The sequence below is a fragment of the Onychomys torridus genome, chromosome 6 (genome assembly GCF_903995425.1).
Source record: "Onychomys torridus chromosome 6, mOncTor1.1, whole genome shotgun sequence".
Lineage (NCBI taxonomy): Eukaryota > Metazoa > Chordata > Mammalia > Rodentia > Cricetidae > Onychomys > Onychomys torridus.
In genome coordinates, this window is record NC_050448.1 from 105322118 (window position 1) to 105345792 (window position 23675).

The 23675-nt window shown below is 44.6% G+C and overlaps 1 protein-coding gene across 2 annotated transcripts in view; it reads right to left on the reverse strand.

Moving 5' to 3' along the window:
- Positions 1–232: 232 nt before the first annotated feature.
- Mcub (mitochondrial calcium uniporter dominant negative subunit beta) overlaps positions 233–23675 on the reverse strand; it is a 57138-nt gene continuing 33695 nt past the window's right edge. The window contains exons 2-8 of one of the 2 annotated variants that reach the window (XM_036190893.1): positions 13731–13824; positions 12262–12432; positions 5419–5523; positions 3609–3769; positions 2202–2405; positions 1237–1353; positions 233–445 (exon numbers count right to left, since the gene is read on the reverse strand). In XM_036190893.1, the coding sequence (XP_036046786.1) occupies positions 368–445; positions 1237–1353; positions 2202–2405; positions 3609–3769; positions 5419–5523; positions 12262–12432; positions 13731–13824 (930 nt within the window). In that variant the 3' untranslated portion in view covers positions 233–367. The remainder of the gene's footprint in view (positions 446–1236; positions 1354–2201; positions 2406–3608; positions 3770–5418; positions 5524–12261; positions 12433–13730; positions 13825–23675) is intronic. The other variant, XM_036190894.1, reaches the window with a different exon arrangement.

A 23675-nucleotide genomic window follows, 5' to 3' on the forward strand; every position in this document is an offset into this window, starting at 1 on the left:
TTAGGCAGGGAGGCTTGTTAGAGTACGAGGCAGCTTGAGCCACAGTGTGAAACCCTGTCTCAAGAAATAAAGTTCAAGTTAGCAAGGTGGTTCCAGGTGAACCGAAGAACCAGAGTGAGTGAGGGACAGAACGCTGGTCACGACCTCCACGTGGGCCAGCTGGGGAGGAGTTTGGGTACCAGCAGCTTCGCCAGGGCACACAGGCCATTTGAAACATCAGTCCACACAGATCCACAAACCAGGCATCAAATTTATTAACCAAACAATGTCTGAAACCATCAAATGGAAATGAACCGGACCTTAAAAATGTCCAATTGGTAGGTTACAAAACTGGCACAATAGCCTTGGGATGTTTAAAAACATAAGACTAAGTCTTCTCGCTGAGTTCCTTTCCTGGCATTCGGAAATGGAAGGAGTGGCGCATGATCTCCAGGGAGTCTGTTGCCTGTGATGAGGAAGGGAAAAAAGAACAACTTGAAATCAGAGAAAATAAGAAATACCAGCATTGTCGTTGAGAGGAATTATACAAATTTAACCTCTCCTTGAGACAAGAAAACATTTAAATTACTGAGGTAAATGCTATGCTTGAATCCCTTTTTGATATTGTTCGTTTGGTGAGGTATTTGGTTTTTTGAGACAGTCTCACTGTACCTCTGGCTGTCCATACCAAACTGGCTATGTAGATCAGGTTGGCCTTGACTCGCAAAGATCTACCTGCCTCCCCAGTGCTGGGATACATCAAAGGTGTATGCTACTATGCCCAGCCTTAGGAATCCTTTCCTAAAAGATGAGTTTATGGCTTCATTTGACCTCATCATGGTGCCCTGAAAAGAAACTGCCCGGTAATCCTGCTCATTGTGGGTTTTGCTTTGTTTTGTTTTCAGTTAATATTCTTTTGTTTTGTTTTGTTTTTGTTCTTCAAGTCAGGGTTTCTTTGTGTAGTCCTGGCTGTCCTGGAACTAGCTCTGTAGACCAGGCTGGGCTCAGACTCACAGAGATCTGCCTGCCTCTGCCTCTCGAGAACTGGGATTAAAGGTGTGTTTCACCATCACCAGGCCAGTTCATATCCTTTTTAAAAATAATAAAAAAAGATCCATTCCAATCTTTTGCTAAACAATACATGAAAATCTCAGCCCAACACTTACTAACCTGTGAAAAATGAGCCAACAATTACATGCATTTCCCTGTCTGTCTCCCAAACAAAACCAGCTCGGAGATGTACTTGCTAAAAAATACCTCAGCCAGGTCCTCCTTCAACTTGTTGTATAGTTCCACATCAAAGCACTGTCCCTGCGATTTCCTGTGGAAGAACTGAAGGAACTGTCTGCTCCGCACAGACGAGTAAGTGTAGTTCTGAAAGAGAGGAGACGGAGATACTAACTCTCAGCGCCACGGCAAAGCGGGGAGCATTCTGAAGGGGTGTTTACAGAGCGAACAGCCCCCAGAGGTAGGGCGTGCAGCCGGAATCGGGAGTAGCTGCTCCTCTTACGAGCAGGCAAACCGGGAAGAGAAAACGCATCGCCAAAGAAGAAAAGCGGAAAAATTTGGCAAAGCAACCTTGCCACAGGCTAGTTACTGGATACCGCTAACTCTTGTAGTGCAAGTTCAATGTCATTGATTAACAAGGACACGGAGAACAGAAATGCAGCATTTATCCCAATGGAGGAGTTCATGTGTTTGCACTAATTCATCTGTAGGAATTAAAATTTTCATTTTGATCAAGCTTCCATCCAACCTTGTGGAAAAAAAATTTTACTAGCTTCAGAAAACTTGGAACATGAAAGGGTTTTATTGCCTGCTGCTGGTGCCCGCTAGTTTCTTGTCCACTTGACACAAGCTACAGCCATCTGGGAGGAGGAGCCTCAGGGGAGAAGCCAGGTCAGGCTGTAGGCAAGCCTGTAGGGTATTTCCTTAATCAGGGATACGGGAGGGCCAGGCTCAATTGTGGGCAGTGCCGCCCCTGGGCTGAGCAAGCCATGAACAGCACCCCTCCATGGTCTCTGCACCAGCTCCTGCCTCCAGGTTCCCGCCCAGTCTGAGCCTTGGTTTCCCCTCAGTGGACTGATTCAGGACAAGTAAGCCAAATAAACCCTTTCCTCCCCAAGGTACTTTGGGTCATGGTGCTTTATCACAGCAGTAGACACTGCTTGACTTGGATGGGGAATTCTTTAGACAAAGTTCTGACTTCCCTGACTACTCACCTGCCGGGTTATGATGAAGTATGCAAAAAAGGCCATGGAATTTGCAAACGTCAGGAAGAACGTGACTGGTTCCATGACATCCCAGGAGTACACCCACCACGTAAGCCAGGCCAGTGCCCCTCCCTGCACGGAGAGCAGAGCTAAGCCCATCCACAGGAGTCCGCTGGTCTTGGCTTCTGACTGAGCTTCAATTCTAGCTTTGACCTGGAGGACGGGAAACCGTTCATTCAGTTTACAAGTTTGCCTGCTCAAGGGGCAAATGAAGGGAACCAGAAACATTGGCAGTCATGCACACTTTGCATTGCTTTGGATAGGTCAGCTGTGTAGAGTAATGAGGTCTAGGAAGTATGTATTAACGACTCATCCCTAAACCAGTTCATTCATCTATTCTGTTCTTCATCGTAAAGGTCATGCCTACTCAAAGAAAACAAACAGGTCATTCGGGAGTAGAGTCACACTCCTTTAACCCCAGTACTCGGGAGGCAGAGGCAGGAGGATCTCTGTGAGTTAAACCTCAGCCCTGGGAGGTGGACACACACACACACACACACACACACACACACACACCCTGAACACAATTATGTTTACTATTAGATGCCTAGAAGTCCTGGTGTGAAATCACAGGCCTGTTGTCTTTGGCCCCCACTTCTGGGAATTCATCTGCAGACAGTCTGCACACGTGGTTCTCCACAGGTGCCTGCTGTTCTGCTTCATTCCTGAAGCAGGGTCTTGCTATACACATGGGGCCCTGTCTTGCCTGCACCTTACTATGCAGACCAGGCTGGTTCTTGAATTCGGAGAGCTGCCTTCCTCTGCCTCCCAAGTGCCACCTTTAAAGACAGCCATCACCCGGCACAGTAAAATGTGGATAAATAATCCAGGAAAATAAAAACAAACAAAAAAAATGTTTCTCTACCATTCTTTCAATACCCTTGGAAATAATGACTACATTTCTAGAAACATTCTATTCATATACAAAGATTAGCTACCCGTTTTTTGAAATTACAAGTGGTATTATAGCTTAAAGATTGCTAGTTTCTCTTTATATTACCTACCCCATGCCTACCCACCAAAAAAACTAGGTTTTATTATTTTTCTCCATAATTTGGAAAAAAAGAAGTAAGCATAGATGTTTGAGGAAGCCGTCACTAACTTTGCACCCACAGTTCTCTCAGACAGAGCTGGGGCCTGTGATATGGCACTGCACAGCATCTCATTTCACAGTCTGCTTTTCCCAGAGACTCATGGCTGCTGATGAGGAAGCAGAAGACTTCGTCAGCTCTGGAGTCAGATCATCAGGCTCTGTCACTGATGCATACTCAGCCCACAGGTCATGTTCCAGATTAAAGGACAAAGGGTGGCCACACCAACCGCCCAAAGGGTCCCGTGACTCTGCAGCCTTCCCACCTGCTCCAAGGGCTGCAGCTGTTCCTTCAGGTGGTCGATCTTTGCCATCAGATGGCGCTCTCTCTTCTTCTGGAATTCTTCTAAATGCAAGACTGTAAATAGTCTGTGAACCAAGGATTTCATGTTTTCCATCTCAACCATGTGCACTTCACTTGGTTTTTCTGAGAAAAGGTAAGAGAGATGTAGGCATTTACTACATGTTTTTTTGTTTGTTTGTTTGTTTGTTTCTCCAGGTGAGTCTAGACCAGTTCTCAATCTGTGGTCACAACCCCCTGGGGGAAGGGTCAGATGACTCTTTCACAGGGGTCGCTGTTAGCACTGTCGGGGAAACACAGATATTCACATTACAATTCATAACAGCAGCAAAATTACAGTTATGAAGTAGCAATGAAAATAATGTTATGGTTGGAGGTCACCACAACATGAGGAACTGGATTAAAGGGCTGCAGCCTTAGGAAGGGTGAGAACCACTGCTCAAATGGATAAGGGGAGCAGCATCCAAGAACACAGAGTAGATAGAGAGACAGAAATGCTAAGAAAGAACAAAGAACACTAGAAATAAATCCACCACACCCCAGGGGAAGTGTCTCCCATGGGCTCCCATCAGTGACTAGACACTGGGGAGGCAAGAATCTGAGAGTTTGAAGATCTGGCTAAACAAACCTCCAAAGCTGAAAATAAAGAGAAAGGAGAAGGGAAAGCCAGGCGATTACCTACGAACTGTGGGACAACAACAAAAGGCATGATGTCTACATGCTGGGAACACCATATGGAGAAGGAAGAAGGGGACAGAGCAATACGTGGAGTGGTGATAATAGAAACTTCAGAAGCAAATTGCTAATGTTGAAAATGTTTCAGGCTGAATATCTCTTATCCACAATTCTCAGGACCAGACACTTATTTCAGATTTTGCATAAGTTTCAGGTTTTGGAATCTTTGCGTGATGGGATAGGAATGAGACCCAGATAAAGATAACATTTACATCTCATAGATACCTCATAGACATAGACTGAAGGTGGTTTTATCATATATATAATATGTGCATATATTACACTAGGCAAACACTCTGTCTCTTGGTATACCCGCACCCTCCATGCATCTGCATCCTGACTGCAACCCATCCCAAGGACTCCAGGATGGGATTTTCCACTAGTGTTACCCCTACTTTCAAAAAGTTTTGGGTTTCTGATTTCCAGTGTAGGACTGTACAACCTGCAGTTTGAAATTAAAAGCAAACTTCTTAAAGAGTTAAGGCTTCTAGTTTCAGATCTGGTGTGTGAGCCTGAAAGTCCCCATTCGAATCTTCTTAAAGCAAATAAAAAGGGAGGCAAACTGAAAGTCAGCACCTCTCCTGAGAGCTGTGAGGGCTGAGCACAGTCTGCAGCCCTACGACCTTGACTGTTGACAGTCTGGCCTGATCTTGGAAGCTAAGCAGGGCCAGTCCTGGTTAGTGGTTGGATGGGAGACTGAGATCAGAGGGCAGAGGGTGGCTGAGAATTGCAATTTACCTGCACTGTACTTGAAAACTTGCTAGAGGCCCCTTGTGTGAAACACTGGAGATTTGAAACTTTGAAACCCCAGGGTAGGGATGGGGGAGAGTTTCGGGTATGAGGATCATGCCCACACTTTTGAGAGCTCTACCCAGTTCCCATGGTCAAAATCAGGGGGAACCGCCCTCCTGCTTCTGGTAGGGAAATGGCCATTCTGTAATATCTCAGGAAACCATTCTCAATGCAGAAGTAGGTTACTTTCCACCCTGCAGAAGCTCCCACTATGGCGAGGTTAAGATGGCTGGTGGACGGCTGCTTACCTTTCTTGTGACACTGGACATTGTATGCTAGCTTGTTAATGATGAGTTTAAAGTCTTTCATTAGTAAAGTGTCCATCAGTGTTGAAGCTGGAATCTCACTGCCATCTGAAAGAAACAAGAAGACAGAACTATGTATGTCAGCTTTGAAGCAGTGGGTGCCATGTCCCAACATGTAAAAACCAAGACCCGCTTTTTATGATATGGTCATGGACCTTCACCTTCCAGGTGGCTCCCCTTTCTCACTAAGGGAATTTTCTCCAGTTGCTTTATTATCTCCCAGACCTCTGGACCATATATAACAGGCAGGCACTCCTCTCCCATTGTGCCGGATGGACTGGGACCCAGACCAGTGTCCATGGTTAAAATGGTCTGCAAAGGTTCAGGGAGGAGGGAATTCACGCCAAGGCCAGGCCCATGGAGGCAGCATTGTCTAGGTTGACCTTACAGCCATCTTGAATTGCAACCTTCATGACGGCCCTTAGCAGGCCTGGTCTGTTGCCTTGTGTTGTTCTGAAGTATGCTTTAAGCACGCAAACCCATCAGCCTGGAAGGTGGAATGTTTGAACCAAAGCCCTGACAGCTGTCAGAGCCAGGAATATGCCTGGCATCCTTGAGACTCACTTGAGATAAACCAGGCCTACTCTGCTTTAGATGAAATCACTTGGGGGGCAGGGGGGGTAGTGGGGACTACTATGCAAGCCTTTGCCATCTGACTCATTGTGAAGATTTTGTTTTTCTTTCTTTGAGATAGGGCATGGTCCTAGTTAGGTTTTGCCATGGGAGGATTTTTCTGTATGCTGTGAACATGTGTTGCTCTTATTGGTTGATAATAAAAGCTGATTTGGCCTATAGCTAAACAGAATAAGGGTGGGAAGGAAAGCCAAATGGAAATACAGGGAGAAGGAAGGGTGGAGGCAGCAGATGCCAGCCAGCCTCTGCTGGCGTGTGGCAAGATGTGTAGGAAATGAGGTAACAAGCCACATGGCAAAGCATAAATGAGAAATATGGGTTAAGAGTAAGAGCTAGTTAGTAATAAGCCTGAGCTACCAGCCGAGCATTTATAATTAATATAAGCCTTTGAGTGATTACTTGAAAGCAGCTGTGGAATGGGGTGGGACAGAGAAAATGCTAGTTACAGGGTTTCTGTGGCTGTGAAAAACCAAAACTTTTGGAGAAAAGGGTTTATTTGGCATGTGGGTTATAGTCCACCATTGAGGAAAGCCAAGGCAGGAACTGAAGCAGAGGCCACCGAGCAACACTGCCTACTGGCTTGTTCTCCATGGCTTCTTCACCTTGCTATTTTGTACAATCCAGAACCACTTGCCCAGGCTGGCACCACCTATGATGGGCTGGACCCTTCCACAACCAATCATTAGTCAAGAAAATGCCCCACAAATATGTTGTCTTAGTTACTGCTCTGTTGCTGTGAGGCGATAACAAGACCATGGAAACTATTTAATCAGGGCACTTGCTTACAGTTTCAGAGGGTTAGTCCATGCTCATCATGGCTGGGAGTGTGGTGACATGCAGGCAGGCAGGCAGGGCACTGAAACAGTAGCTGAGAACTCACATCTGATCCATAAGTTCCAGACACAGAGAGAGAGAGACACTTGGCTTAGCATGGACTCTTAAAACCTCAAAGCCCACCCCCAGTGACACACCTCCTCCAACAAGCCCACACCTCCTAATCCTTCCCAAAGGATTCTATTAACTAGGGCCCCATCATTCAAATGTACAAATCAATGTGGGGGAGGGGGCATTCTCTTTCTAGCCACATGGCCATGAGCTAATTTGAGTAAGGCAATTCTTTAATTAAGAGTCACTCATTCCTGTGTCAAATTGTCAAAACAACAAACACACAAAACAACAAAAGAAAAAACAAAAATCCTAAGAAGCTCAGGGTTTCATATATATATATGCAGGCAGTGACATTTTTGATTGGTGTTAGTTCAAAACTTAGTAGTCTAGGCTGAGCATGGTGGCACATACATTTAATCCCAGCACCTAGGAGGCAGAGGCAGACAGATCTCTGAGTTCAAGGCCAGCCTGGTCCATATAGTGAGTTCCAGGCCACCCAGGGCTACACAGCCCAGCAGCACCCAAAAGTGCCAATCACCACACTGGCTCATGGCTCCTTTTCAGCATGGAAGGAGGTGACAAAACTACCAGGAGATTGGGTAGCAGAGAGAGGAAAATAAACTTGATTAAGTCTAAAAATTAAATTGCAGTTATGTGATTTGTTTTATGAGGATGGATAGAGACCATGAAGAGAATCTAATAGCAATTTCAAATGGCTCAGAAATAAAAGGTTGAATTACAAGAGCTATTTGAGGGGACAGGAAATGAAGTCAATCAGTCAACAGCTGTAGGCAGAATTGAAATGGGGACTAGTCAAGACACAAGAAGGGGTTTAAATTAAGGGGGGAAAAAGGGAACGTTTTTAAAACCAAAACCTTAGGACCATAAACCACATAGCATCTAAATGTAGAATCAACAGCCATCAAGCCTGGCTTTATCACTAAATAAAAGCAGCTGCAAATGCAGCCATCATGACTGAACTCGCTCTTACATCCAGACAGGACAAAGTACTCCTTGTCAAATGCCCTCAAAGACTAAGCCTGTGTAACTCTGTACTGTATTTCCCAAGTGTAGCCTGAAGGAAGTGCTCCTACCCTCCTGAGTGTGTACTTCCTCAAACTTCTTCCTAATCCTTGACCTCGCCTCATCTCTGAATTCTTCCTCTGAGGATCAAGGTTCCAGAAACTCCGGGTGGAGGTCTCAGGTCTGGTCTCTGCAGACCTCCTCACCCTTAATCCTCCAGTAATAAAGCCAACATAAGATATTCATATTCGGGTTGGAGAGATGGCTCAGAGGTTAAGAGCACCGACTTGGAGTGGGTAGCCATTCCAGCTTTGACCTGGAAGTTCCAACCCACATTGAGGCTTCAGTAATGGTCACGCCTACAAGGCGGGGCTGAGAGAGGACGCTGAAGACCCAGGATCCAAATGAGAGGGAGCGCTTGGTGCCCAGACCCTGGACACTGGAGGTAGACCAAGCAGAGTTCTCCAGAGAACACCGCTGGACTGCACCATACTGCTGTGGATATCGCTCTGTGTAAATAAAGTTCTGATTGGCCAGTGGCGGGACAAGAGAGAAGAGAATTCTGGGAAGTAGAAGGCTGGAGAGACACCGCCTACCGCTGCCATGAGAAGCAACATGTAAAGACACTGGTAAGCCACAAGCCATGTGGCAAAGTATAGATAAGCAGAAATGGGTTAATTTAAGATAGAAGAAGTAGATAACAAGAAGCCTGCCACAGCCATACAGTTTCTAAACAATGTAAGTTTCTGTGTGCTTTCTTGGTTGGGTCTGAGCGACTGTGGGACTGGCGGGTAAGAGAGATTTGTCCTGACTGGGCCAGGCAGGAAAACTCTAACTACACCATACCTTCCCCAGACCCTGCAACCTACCTATCCCTTCATTTATAAGTTACACCACTAAATAAACCTCCCTTTTAACTACATGGAGTGGCCTTAGTAATTTCACCAATACCAACTGTTCTTCCAGAGGTCCTGAGTTCAATTCCCAGCACCCACAGATTACATCTGGCACCCTCTTCTGTATACATAATAAATAAATAAATCTAAAAAAAATTTTTAAAAAGATATTCATATTTTTTAATGTTCCCTAACCCTGATTTAAGCCCATCATGGTTCACCACCAGCACCATCACATGGTACCTTCTTCACTGTAGCCAAAGAAGGTTCAAAATAAAGTTACGTTCTCCAGCTTTGCATCCCGACAATACCATCAGCTCTAGGTCCAGTGGGCATTTCCCAGTTGCTCTCTAGCTTTGCACCTTATAGCTGTTGGAGAAACCTTCCTATTTCAGGGATCTTTCAGCTTCCAGCATTTTGGCTGTTTAGCACTTGGGAGTATTTCAGGTATGGCGGGATTGCGGAGGAGGAAGTCTCCTGGAGCGTTTTACCCTCAAGGTGCTTTGCGCCATGTCTCTCATACAGCCTGTTTAAAAACCAACACCCACAGAGCTTTAATGCAGGCCAGGTGTTAAGAAAGCAAAGTCCCTGAGTAGAAGTGGAGAACTAGTGCTGGGCAGGGAGTCCTTTCTGTTCTTCAGAACAGCCCACACGCAATCATGTGAAATATATGCCGGAGAGTTCTGGATGCGTATTTCCTCCTGGCCAGGTTTCTGCTTGTACGTTCAGCCAATGCTGTTTCGGCGACACCATCAGTATGACCAGGGAAGGCTGCTCGCACAGTGAAGAACCTGGCTGCCTGTCTCCTGTCTGGCTCCACGGCTCTACTGTTCTGGATCTTTGGGTTCCTGTTCAGCTGGGGTGAGACCAAGTTCTCAGGAACTGGCAAATGGTAGAGCTATAGCAGGTTCAGAATGCACTTTTCAATGTTCAAGTGCAAATTGAACACCGGCAAATTCCACACGCGGGCCTGTTTTCTTCAACAACAACAACGAAAGAACAAAACAATGGCTTTTTAAATTTGACATCCCAAGTGTCATTCAAAAATTTACATTTAATGACTTCAACTAAAACCCTCAATAAAGACAAAAGTTGAAAGACAACTCCAAGAGCTCCATTCCTAATTTCCATAGAGAAAAACCTCTTTCTGACTCCCTTGTACTGTTTTTAAAGTTATTTGGAGGGAAAAAGCAAGGGAAACATCATCCATTTTTATCTACCATTTTTTCCCACCTCTTTTCATTCATTTATTCATGGCTTACTGAATACTTCCGTGGAGGCGCTGCTCAGTTCAACCCCACCTGAGTTCTATGTCTGCATCTGTCTGCTGCTAGATTGCCAGGGCTGGCAGGAAGTCCCCTGGATTCCCACTGCTCCTGTGCCTGAGTGATTCCAAGCCTGTTGTAGCCACAAAGCGGGAAGGAAGCTCTCCCTTGACTCCTTACAATAACCCAGGAGGCTTTTTCACCTGCTCCCCTCACCTCTGAGAATCCCCTCCTCCAGCCCCACCGCCTCTTTTGAGAGTCTGCTCCCAGCGTAAGAGGCCTCTGCCCCAGAGTTCCTGGGAACTGCAGGCCCCCATCAGCTCCAGGTCCCTTTCATCAGCTCCAGGTCCCTTTCATCAGCTCCAGGCCCCATCATCTCCTCCAGGTCCCTCTCTTCTTCTCCAGATTCTTCTCATCAACTCCAAGTCCCCACATCTCCTCCAAGTCTCAATCTGTCTGTCTGTCTTTGTCTCTCCGTCTCTCTCTCTTCTGAGACAGGGTTTCTCTGTGTAGTCCTGGCTGTCCTGGAACTCACTCTGTAGACCAGGCTGGCCTCGAACTCCCAGAGATCCTCCTACCTCTGCCTCCAGGTCCCACTCTTTTCCTCCAAGTCCCCCTCATCTTCTCCAGGCTTCAACCATCTCTTCTAGATACCTTGCATCATCTCCAAGCCCCATCATCTGTTCCATATTCTTTTTATCTTCTCCAGATCTTTATTCAAATGTGACCTTGGTGACCCACTCATGTTCCTTACCCTGCTTTCCTTCATTAATGTTTACTAGTTAACATGCTGCATAATTATTGCTTTGTCTTGTTTCTTTTTCCTCCTAAAACGTAAGTTCAATTAAGGGCAGGAGTTCTTATCTCTCTGGTTCTTTGCTCTGTTCTCTAGCATCTACAGCAAGGCCTGGTATATGTTAGATGTTCAACAAATATTTGTTGGATGAATAAATTCTTTAATCTCCATGTTTCCAATTTCTGTATCTATCTCTTAGTTCTTTCTTAACTTAGTTAGGGAAAAAAACTTTATTTTTCTTTTTTAGCTTTAATTTTTTTAACTATGTGCACATGTGTGGGTTTGTGCATATGACTGTAATGCCTGTGGAGGCCAGGAGAGGGCAGTAGATGCCCTGGAGATGGAGTTACAGGGTGTTGAGTGCTGCTCACTGTGGATGTTGGAACACCACTCTTCCCCACTGAGTCATTTCCCCAGCTCCTGTTCATTTCCTTTTCAAAACTACAACAGTAATCATCAACTTTCAAACAAGCTTACATAGAACTTTTAATACAATAAAAGAACAACAATTATTTATTGAAGTATATTTACCAATGGCCTTTAAATATTGAACTGGAGATAAATAATTCCTTATGCAAATTTAGGGGCAGCTGGTCTAAACCCATTTCATGCTATGATAATATGAAATCCATATCATATACTTAAATACCTAAATGATTAGCTACCTCTCCTCTTATTAAAATGTATATTTTCCTAAGAGCTGATTCTATGAAAACAATCCCTAAGTGTAATTGCTTTATAATAAAGATTAATTCACTATCTGTACATTTTCTACTGTGTATTTTAATTGCAGAAAATATATTTTATTCTCAATTATTCAAATTTTTCTGAAAATTACACACTAATGCTATTATATTAAAATTTCCTCATAGGAAAAAAATCCCTGGTTGTTTATAAAATGAATAACTGAAATTTACACTAAACTTATTTTATCTTCTTTTATTTAATAGAATTGAGATTCTTCTTTCTGTTTGTTTTGTTTTTATGTTGAGACACTGTCTCAGTACATACCCCAGACTAGCTTGGAACTCTCAATCTTCCTGTCTCAGCTTCTCAAGCACTTGGATTTTAGACAGGCACCACTGTGCTAGCTTTGAGTTATTATGTTAATAGTACTGGTATGTAAGAAGGAAGGGCTCCATGAAGGGTAGCCGTTGGTTATATAATGAATAATTTAACTTACCACATAATGAAATTCTTATCAGGAGAGTAAAGAACCTAGACACACGTGGGAAGGGAAGAGAAAGCAGTTGGAGGTAGAGCTCTAGGATGCACAGGTACACACCTGCTGTGGTGAGGGCCGCAGTCTTGATGCCTTTGTCTTCATTTTGTAAGTCCTGAAGGAACGAGCCTACTGTTGTCAACATTGGCTTGACCACAAACTGGCAGCGCTCTTTTCTGGATGGCAGAGTGAGTGTCACCAAGGGAAGACCATGTCTATAGTTAACTGTCACTTCTGTTAAAACAAAAACGTAGTAAAATATGAACATGTAGGGTATGACCTTAAAACTTGAAAATACAAGAATTTATCAGGGCTACAGAGATGGCTCAGTGGTTTAAAACACTGACTGCTTCTGCAGAAGGCCCAAGTTTGGTTCCCTGCACCCTCATGGCAGCTCACATAGTCTGTTAAATCCATTTCCAAGAGATCCAATGACTCTTTTGATCTCTGTGGGTTCCGGCATGCACATGGTTGATGCATATACATACACTCAGGCTCACACACATATACATTAACTAAATATTTTTAAGTGAGATAAAATACAGGAATTGATGCATTTCATTGAGCATTGCATATGTGCATACAATGTGTTTTGATCAGACTCAGCCCCTATTCCCTCCACTCCTTTGTCCCCATCCCCTCCACCACTTCCCCCTCCAATTTCAAATGCCCTTTTCTTCTTTTTAAAACCCACCTTTAATCCCAGTACTGTGGAAGCAGAGGCAGTTGGTTTGCTGAGTTTGAGGTAGGCCTGGTCTATATAGTGACTTGTTGAACAGCCAGGGCTACTTCGTGAGACCTTGTCTCAAAAGAAAACAAGAGCAAAAATCCATGACTGGATAGGTCATTGACCATGGAGCAGCCTTTAAACCTAGTCAGAAAGTGAGTGGTTGTCCCCATACTCAAGAGCAGTGGCAATCGCCTATAATGTTGATGGGGGGACAGATCTTGGCATATTATTGACCAATGATTCGAAAAAGGTGACTCGTACCCAGCACTGGGTTTTTGATTGATAGCCTATGGTGATTGGGAGAGGCATTGCCCTCCCACCCCCATTATAAGGTAAAGTAATGGAATGCTCATGCTTATATAAGTAATTCATAAGTCTCAGAATCCCTATAAAATTTGTATCACTCCTATGGTATCTGCATTGTGCTACAGTTTGCCATTACATACATTACAGGCCTACTAGTCTGTAACAGTTTGCTGTAGCTTCTCCTGCTCGACATCATAATTATCTGCCCAATGTCTTCATAGGTAATGAGTTCAGATCCTGAAGGCAGAGACTCACTCATTTTTATCTGACTCATCTCCAGTTCCTAAGGTCACTTGGTGAAGTTTGCCAAAAGGCATCACTGGAGATAGTATACCAACAGAAGGGCAAGAAACTGAATACAACCAGCAGTTGGGGGGGGGGGGGAGGTGGGGGGGGTAGAGTGGGCAGAGCCTGTTCAGCTCAAGACTGTGTCTCCCACTTTATTTGGAAGAATGGAAATAAGCCCATAAATCAAAGAAATGATAAGAAAACTTACCATCAGGTGGCATCACTGTTCCATAATGGAGGGCTTGGTAGTATTTTGGATTTCCATACAGTTTCATATATAAAACCTGTAAGAAAGATTGGGTCTTTGAAAAAAAAAAAACAATGGGAAAGCAAAATTCAGAAGAGTCTTTGTCAGCTTATAGGACAGGCATGGATGGTGGAATGTGAACTTTGGATGTGTGCCTCACACAGGCATGGTGGAATCTGAACTTTGTATGTGTGCCCCACACAGGCATGGTGGAATGTGAACTTTGGATGTGTGCCCCACACAGGCATGGTGGAATGTGAACTTTGGATGTGTGCCCCACACAGGCATGGTGGAATGTGAACTTTGGATGTGTGCCCCACACAGGCATGGTGGAATGTGAACTTTGGATGTGTGCCCCACACAGGCATGGTGGAATGTGAACTTTGGATGTGTGCCCACACAGGCATGGTGGAATGTGAACTTTGTATGTGTGCCCACACAGGCATGGTGGAATGTGAACTTTGGATGTGTGCCCACACAGGCATGGTGGAATGTGAACTTTGGATGTGTGCCCACACAGGCATGGTGGAATGTGAACTTTGGATGTGTGCCCACACAGGCATGGTGGAATGTGAACTTTGGTTTAAATGAGAACGGTTCCATAGGCTCATAGATAAATGCTTGGTCTGCAGTTGGTGAAACTGTTTAAAAAGGATTAGGGGGGTGGCCTTGTTGGGGTAGGTGTGGCATTATTGGAGGAAGTGTGTCACTGGGGGTGAGCTTTGAAGCTTCACAAGCCCACAGCAGGCCCAGGCTTTGCCTGCCTCTATCTTGTAGATCAGATGTAAGTTCTCATCTACTGTTCCAGCGCCATGCCTGCCTGCCTGCCTGCCTGCCTGGCTGCCTGCCGCCACTGTTTCCCACTGTGATGATCATGGATGAACCCTCTGGAACTGAAAACAATGCTTTCTTTTATAAGTTGCCTTGGTCATGGTGTCTCTTCATAGTAATAGAACAGTGACTGAGACACCAGGTGTTAAACATCACAGGCAATGAGCTGCACCAAGTGTCATCTGTCACATTGATTTAAGACTGTTCATTTGAATTTGATGTCTAAAAGTATATCCTATTACCAAGACTCAGAAGAAAAACAGCTAATTACTTTTTAAATTTGTTTGTTTTTGAGGCAGAGTCTCTCTCTATAGCTCTGGCTATCCTGGAACTTTCTATGTAAATCAGGCTGGCCTTGGACTCAGAGAGGTCCACCTACCTCTGTTTCTCAAGTGTAGGATTAAAGGCATATGCCACTACACCTGGCTTTTACTCCTTAAAAATTAATTAATTAATCAATTAATAAACATCCATAGGAGTTTTCCAAGTTTGTATAATGAATGTTATTATGCTATTGCTTTTACTGAAATGAAATGAAAGTGAGGAAACACACACACTGCAGAAGTGTGAAGTCTCAATCAAACAGTTCATTAAACCTGCCTGATAGTTCAAACACTTCTCGGTGTACATGTCAAAGGCAGGACAGTAAGCTGTGCCCAAAGCCCTGCCCTCTACAATCCCACATTCCCCACAGCGTTCACAGTTTGGGGCCGACTGTGTGCACTGTCTGACTTTCTAAATCATCACCATCCCTAACTAAGGTTGATTTTTGGCAGAGTCTGTGCAGAGCTAATGAAATTGGGATATACAGAAAACAACCATCCTCAATCTTGTCAACCCTGACCGTGCACTGTGCATTCACACACACGGGTGCATGCGTGTGTGTGTGTGTGTGTGTGTGTGTGTGTGTGTGTGTGTGTGTGTACATGCACAAATCCTGACTTTCCTTTTTAAAATTCTTTGGATTTACTTATTTTTATTTTCTATGCATGGATGTTTTGCTTGCTTATATGTCTATGTACCACAGCATGCCTGATGCCCACAGAAGCCAGACAAGAGCATCAGATCCCCTGGAATTGGAGGTACAGACAGCTGGAAGCTTCCATGTGGATGCTAGGAGTCAAACCCAAGTCCTCTGAAAGAGCAGGCAATGCTCTTAAGTTGCCAACTCTCCAACCTCTTGAACAGTGAGTTCAAGGCTATCAGAGTAAGACCCTTTCTCAAAACAATAACAAAAAGATTCAAATGTTTACTCTGTAGTTATATGTAATTTAAACTTTATATACTGTTCTGTGTATGTAAGAGGGGAATAGATGTGTGTGTGTGTGTGTGTGTGTGTGTGTGTGTGTGTGTAAGAGGGGGATAGTTGTGTGTGTGTGTGTGTGTGTAAGAGGGGGATAGATGTGTGTGTGTGTGTGTGTAAGAGGGGGATAGATGTGTGTGTGTGTGTGTGTAAGAGGGGGATAGATGTGTGTGTGTGTGTGTGTGTGTGTGTAAGAGGGGGATAGATGTGTGTGTGTGTGTGTGTGTGTGTGTGTGTGTGTGTAAGAGGGGGATAGATGTGTGTGTGTGTGTGTGAGTGTGTGTGTGTGTGTAAGAGGGGGATAGATGTGTGTGTGTGTGTGTGTGTGTGTGTGTGTGTGTGTGTGTGTGTGTGTGTGTGTGTGTGCACCTGTATGTTCTGAGAAGGATTGTGTGCAGTAAGATGCCTGATAACGACTTCTGGATCCTTGCTGAACATGAAAAAGATGGAGTGCCATGACTTGAAAACAGAACAGAGCTTTCCTGGGAGAAGAGACATTTGTAGCGTCTCTGACTTATGTTACAAAACAAATGTAAGGCAGAGGAGTTTTTACTTCAGCATCAGCAGTGAAATATTAGTCCAGAAGAGTGAAAGCCGCCTGCTTCCGAGTAGAAGCCTTTTGGGGATGCTTTGATCACTGCACCTCGCAAAGCCTGCCTGGGACACTAGTCTCAGCAGGAGTGCTACAATTTGTCCTCCCAACACCCATGAGAATGCCACTCTTGTCAGGGTCGCCCCTTTTGATTTCACACGTATCATTAGATCACGTGATTTACTTTAAACAAGATTTAAGAGACAGGCTGGAAACTGGCTTAGAAAAAAGTCTTGGTTGCTAATAATATTTAGCTGTTCAGAATTATCAAATTGTCTTTGAAAAATGAATTGTGATTCTTTGAGACATGAAGAAAGAGGCTGGGGGTGTAGGGGTGCAGTTCAGTGGGAGAGCACCTGCCTAACATGCATAAGAGGCTTGGTTCAAATACCCAGAACCACAAAAATAAATAATTAAAGTAAATGGCTCAAGGTCTGAAGGCAATACCAAAATATAGACACATAACAGTTTTCAAAACCAATCATTATTCTGCACAATCAAATAAAGAGAACTATCATCTACTATCTCAATCAAGATACTTTTATCTAGATGTATTTACAGTTCAGAGCCTTCGTACTTGTATCTAGCATCCAAATAGTCTTTGTATAGTTACATCCATTTATTCAAACCAGTCCACAAGGTTAGCCACAACTTTCAAATACAGCAGGTGTGCATAAAGATCTCTTTGCATGGTAAATGTGGTAACTCCATATTGGGAAACAAAGGGGAATTATATAAAGGTAATGTTTTGGGGTTCCTTTAGCAATCACATAATTCTAAACTGGTATGTACCCTGTGTGGTAAACCTAGATGGGACAGATCCCTTCACTACAGATCTGAATACACAGAGAAAGAATAAATAAACGGCAGTGAATAGTGACTGTATGTCTAATGTCACCTAAGCAACAATTTAATTACCTAATATTTACTAAGCAATTACTACATGCTGAATGACTACCAGTCTTCCAAACTTCTGCTATCAAACTAACCATTCTTGCCTGCTTAGTTGTTACTATGGAAGACATCTTTTTGGATCCTTAAGGTCTAATATATTTCATTGGAACTTGGTTAGGATCTCAGCCCCTCCTGCCACCCAAGGACTTCGTTGTCCTGAATATTTTTCAATTACAGTTTCCCACAGGTAGACAGAGCATGGTCAAGTTTCTCCAGCCTTCTTCCTTGTCATGAAAAGGCTGGCTGCAGGTACCTCTCTCTCCTCATCCTTCACACATTCCTTACCCACTGCAGCCTGGCTCCTGGCCCATCACGTCCCAGAAATCACCCTCAGAAAGCCCTGCTTTCTTCTTCCTTAGCAGATCAACTGAAAACTTATCACTGGCTTTACAGAAGCCTTAGCCACTTTTCCTCCTGGTCCTTCACCCTTGAAATGGTCCTGTCTCCCGTTATCCCTCTTTGCCTTGGGTTTCTGGTTACATCTTTTCAGATTTACTTTCAGATTCTCTGACTTAGGGTTTTTATTGCTGTGAAGAGATACCATGACCGTGGCAGCTCTTACAAAGGAAAACATTTAATTGGGGCTGGCTTACAGTTTCAGAGATTTAGTCCATTATCATCATGCTGAGAAACATGGCAGCATACAGACAGATGGTGCTAGAGAAGGAGCCGAGAGTTCTACATCTTGATTTGAAGGCAGCAGAAGACTGTGAGCCACACTGGGCGCATATGAGATCTCAAAGCCCACCCCTACAGTGACATGCTTCCTCCAACAAGGCCACACCTCCTAATAGTATCACTCCCTATGGAACCTATGAATCTATGGGGGCCATTCCTATTCAAACCACCACATTCCCTTCCTTGTCTTTTTTTTTTCAGAGCTGAGGACCCAACCCAGGGCCTTGCGCTTGCTTGGCAAGCGCTCTACCACTGAGCTAAATCCCCGACCCCCCCTTCCTTGTCTTTTAAGTGTCACTATTTTGTAGAGTTCCACAAGAAACAACCTCTGTTCTCTTGCTCCATGAACTGTCATCAGTGTCTCCCTGATCACATAGTCCCAACTGAATTGCTGTGCTGCTGGCCTGACACAGCGTCCGTGATCTGGAGCCTCTTTCTAAACTGTGTGTGCATGACTAAAACATAATGAATATATTCAGATCTCATATTCACCCACCTTTTGTTCTAGTTTTGAACCTCTTGCCTTATTGTCTATATTCTAATTTCATTATTGATAGTTTGGATATCAGCCTCTAGGCCTGTCGTTCACTAGGCTGCCACACCTGATAGTCCTGAATTAAACCTGATCTTCACAGAAGACTAAGAAGGAATAAAAGAAACATTTAAAGCTTCGCTAAGTCACTTCCGAAAATAACAATACAGTAAAATACAGCTATGGCAAAATGTTCTATGGGTCTACTGGTACCCAAGAATTTTCTTGGGAGAAGGACTATACGCCATAGATATGAAGATCTACTTAAACATAGAATAGAGGTTTTGTGTTTGTTGTTGTTTTAAGGTGGGTCACTGAAACCATACTGTGCAAACTAATAGCCACCCCAACACACAATGGCTGGGTAAATATGAAGATGGTGTGGGGTTTGGATCATTGGGAGAGTCCAAAGACTGGCTCAATTCAAATGTAGATGAAATGAATTCATCCTACTGCTACAGAAGGAGAGCAGCCTTGGAACCAGACAGCATGCCACGTGGAAGGGGGTGGGGGGAGGATAAGGTGGGGTTTTAAGGCGGACATCACAAGATGTGTTACAACGATCCATGAAATCCACAGCTGGACGGAGGCATTGTTTTATTTCCCTCAGTTGTTGGGTTGTTTTTTTTTTTTTTCCTTCCCTGCAATATAATAATAAAAAGACTGGTCCATTCCTTTCCCACAGCCATTAGCAAGTTCACTGAAACAAAGGCAGCTGTTCATATCTCCCAGCCCATTATCCTATCCTTATCTCAGTCACTAGGCTCTCCCAGGCATTCCAGAGCAAAAGGTCAACAGCCCTTAAAGGATGGCTGGCTCCACATTAAGTTTCTTTAGCCATCACAGGGGACCTGTGTAAATTATGACGCAGGTCTGAGCACTCTAACGGCTGGGCTAGAGCCGTTCATTTCTGGGCAGGCAAAACCACGGAGCTATCAGGTTAGGGCTGGCTCTCACATCACACATGGACAGTGCCTTGTAGGGGCACCACAGGGACAGAAGGACATCAGAGCCCTCAGACAGACAGCTGGCAAGACGGCATGACCTCAGATGGTGAGGAAGGGAAAAGAGTAGGCAGTTGCTAAGTGGGGGGCGGGTTCCCCAACGACAGCTGTGGGGGAGAAAAGCCATTGACAAGATGGCACCACTGTCTAGAGCCTTCAAAAGGAGAGGAAGGTTGTCAGGAAGGAGCTCTTCAGAGACAAAAGGTTGGAAGCAGATGTGCATAATGAGGTGATGCAGAGGAGAGAAACAATGGCCAAGATGGAGGCAGAGATAAGACAGACCTGAGCTTAATTTCCATCGCAGGTCACAAATAGCATCTTTAGGGGATGGGGATGTTTGGTTTTCTGAGACATGTTCTCACTATGCAGCCCTGACTGGCTTGAGGACTCCATGTGTTGACTCCACAGAGACCTGTCTCCATCTGCCTCCCAGTGCTGAGATGAAAAGACACACCACCGTGCCTGGCCAGAAAACCCTGCTCCTTTTAACTACAGGAACTCACTATTTTCAGGATGAAACCTTGCTATATTTAGATTCGATTTTGAGTTTAGTAAGATTTAAAGTTCATTCTAAGGAGATAAAAGATTAAGGGGTTTATAAAAGAAAAAGTCAAGTAACATCCGTGGAGAGGCCCCTGTGGGGGACCTGAGGCTTCCAGCTGGCAGCTAACTGTGAGCCTTTGGACAACCACACTCCTCACAGCATCCCAGGACACACCCTGCCAGGCTGCTCCACATTCCTGCACCACAGGATCCTGCCAATCAATCTTCAGAAGCTCTTTTTGTGATGACCACTGGGCCACAGTACCAAGTAAAGGTTGGCGAACTAGACAGATTTCACGGGGGGGGGGGGGGGGGGGGGGGGGGGGGGAATGAATCACCTGACCGAAAGCAACTCCCAAAGAAGACAAGCTCAGAGCATTGCTTTTAATCTGATTAAATAACAGAAGGAGAATCAGTCGGTCTCCGGCAGCTATCACTTACCATAACCCTCTCTGCCACAAAGTCCAACACTGACAGCTAGCAGTGGAAGCTTGTTTCTGTGGTTCACGAAGCAGAGCACAGAACTGCAGGCTTGCAGGAGAGACACCATAGGCAATTGGCACACACCCCTGGAGCCATACTTCCTCAACTTCACCCACTCTGTCTGTCCATCGCCATATGTGATGTATATGTGGTAGCCACTCACTTCCATGCTATTATGTAATGTATTTTCTAGGTGACAATGAACTACAGTGCACTGAAGGAATTTCACACTCCTTTCTAGTTCCCCAATACTGGGGCAGCAAGGTCAAAGCCACAGTTATGGAATCGTGGGGTTTCCAGGACACCAATAGATAAGGATCTAAAATTCAATATGTATTTGTCATCAACACTGTGAAGCCAGGGTTTGGCCATGTGTGTGTGTGTGTGTGTGTGTGTGTGTGTGTGTGTGTGTGTGTGTGTGTCTGTGTGTGTGTCTGTGTGTGTGTCTGTGTGTGTGTCTGTGTGTGTGTCTGTGTGTGTCTGTGTGTGTGTCTGTGTCTCTGTGTCTGTGTCTGTGTGTGTGGTGCTAATTACATCACATAGAACTCCACAGACAGGTGCGCACTCAGTGACCTACGGAGCAGAAGCCTCTCACACAACTGCCTTTACAACAGATGACAGCACTTAGCTCCCCCACCTGAGGTCCACTGACCTCCACCCAGAGGCTGAATACGGAGGCAGAAATGCTGAAGAAGAGAATAAACATTGAGTGAAGAGCTCGAAGGGATTGTGTGTGCCCTCTGTGAAACGGTGCATGGGGCGGGGAATGACAAGACACGCACACAGACTCCTACAGCTGCAACTCTGTCATCGGACTGAAATTAGCTCCCAAGAAGCAAAGACAGCCCCGGAATTCTTCGCTCTCCTGATTAAATTTAAAAAGGAGGCCACGGCCCTCAAATCAAATTTCCAGTGAACAGCCTTGACTGGGGAAACGTCCAACACTTCAAACTGTCTCAGATAGCAAAGTAAATCTCATTAATTTGTATAATCAATACGTGTTAATCAAACATGTTCTCAGGGCAGACTGAATTTTGGCTTAGGGAGATCAAGAGGAAACACGTTCTAAGTTTCCCTAAGACCCTATCCAACAGGGCGACAAATAATTCTTCCTTAGCAAAAAGGCCAAATGGTTCTCCTTATTCTTTACACCTGTGGCTTCCCATCTCACCCATATCTGCTTCGTTTCAGATGCCACCCCTTCTTAGTTTTATTATAACCCTAACTATGAGGCCAAACAGTTGGGCTAAAAGCTGCAGGGCCAGACTGTCCAGACCGGAACCCTGGTTCCACTCACAGGGTCTGTGCCCAGGTCCTCAACCTTTCTGGACCCAAGTCCTTCTCCCCCAAGGAAACCTATCAAGAGTCAAGCAGGGGATACAGGGCTATAATCCCACCACTTGAGAGGATGAAGAAAGATGAGGGCCCTGAGGTCAAAGCCGGTGTGGGAAACATGGGGAGACCCTAACTCAAAAAAGGAAGGAGAGGAAAGAAGGAAATTCCCTTTAGCAGAAGGCACAAGTTATTTTCTCTTCCAGGTCAGCCTGTGACCTCCTGTGCTCACCTCTGTAAATGGCATTGCCATCCACTCAGTAGATCACGGCACTCACTATTTTCTCTCTCTCCGTATGTACCCACCCAGCAAGTACCAGCAGCACCTGTGCTTCAAAACTAAAGTCCAAAGTAACCCAGTCTTGCTTCCTCTGTTCCACTCTCTCTCTCTGACTACTCCCGACACCTCCTACCTGGCTTCTTGGCTTTGGATTCTATCCTCTGCCATCCACTCTCCATAGAATAGTTAATTTCATCATTAAAAAGTGAGCACCAGATCTTGTTAGCCTGTACTAAAAATTCAGCATCCTCTGTCAAATCAACGCCCAAATCCCTGCCTCCTGGATTTCTTTATCCTCTCTTCTCCTTCCTTCCCTCTGTACCCTTGAAATACCAGGTTTGCCTTTTCTTCTCTTATTTCCTTTTCTCTTTTGTCTCTGTGTGTTGAGATGGGTTTTTAAGTAGCCCAGGATGACCTTCAATTCTTAATCCTCCTGCCTCATCTCCCAACTGCTAGGTTACACAGGCATGCAATACTAGCCCAGGTTAGCACCTGGGCTTTCTAATGAATTCCATACCTGCATTCTTAAATACCGATTCATTCTTGCTTGAGGACCCTATGCTTTCCACTCCCTTCAGTTGGAAGGTCTTTCTTCGAGTCTGAACCACTGGTTCCTGCCATGACTCAAGAGTGCCTTCCCTTACCTGATCCTGTTCTAGCCACCTCCTGTTCCATGTCGCCTGTTCATCTCAAGCTGATATTAAATTATCTGTGTGTTTCTTCCTAATTAACCTCTCCCCACTAAAGCTCCCAGGAAGCAAAGATTATACTTCTGGTGTTTGCCACTTTCTCTCTAGCAGTTTGAGACATGCCTGGCACATGGTGGATACAAATAAAAATATCCGGGACATACTGTAACCTCTGTGCTTGGAGGCTGAGGCAGGACAATGCAAGTTTGATTTCAGCCTCGGCTACTTAATGAGAACTATCTCAAAAAAAACCAAAACAAAACAAAAAAACTATTAAATGAAAGACTGTTTTAAATCTACAATATGGCATCGCCACTATTGACGTGTTTATGAAAAAGGCTATAGGTCCACAAAGAGAACGCAATTCACTTCCTGAAGTAAAAGCAAGACTAAATCTTTCACAAAGCATATCTTTTTTTTTTTTTTTCCAGAGCTGAGGATCAAACCCAGGGCCTTGTACTTGCTAGGCAAGCACTCTACCACTGAGCTAAATCCCCAACCCCCACCAAGTATATCTTATAGTGAGCAACCACAGAGACTCGCCCATTCCTCCTTGGCAAGAACACCAAGGGCTTGTCATTTCTTCCAAGAACTCTCAAATATTTGACAGGAAACATTGCTCATCCTCTCTCAGTCACTGAGCAACTTGAAGAATTCAGATTTGGGGATAAATTATGTACTTTAG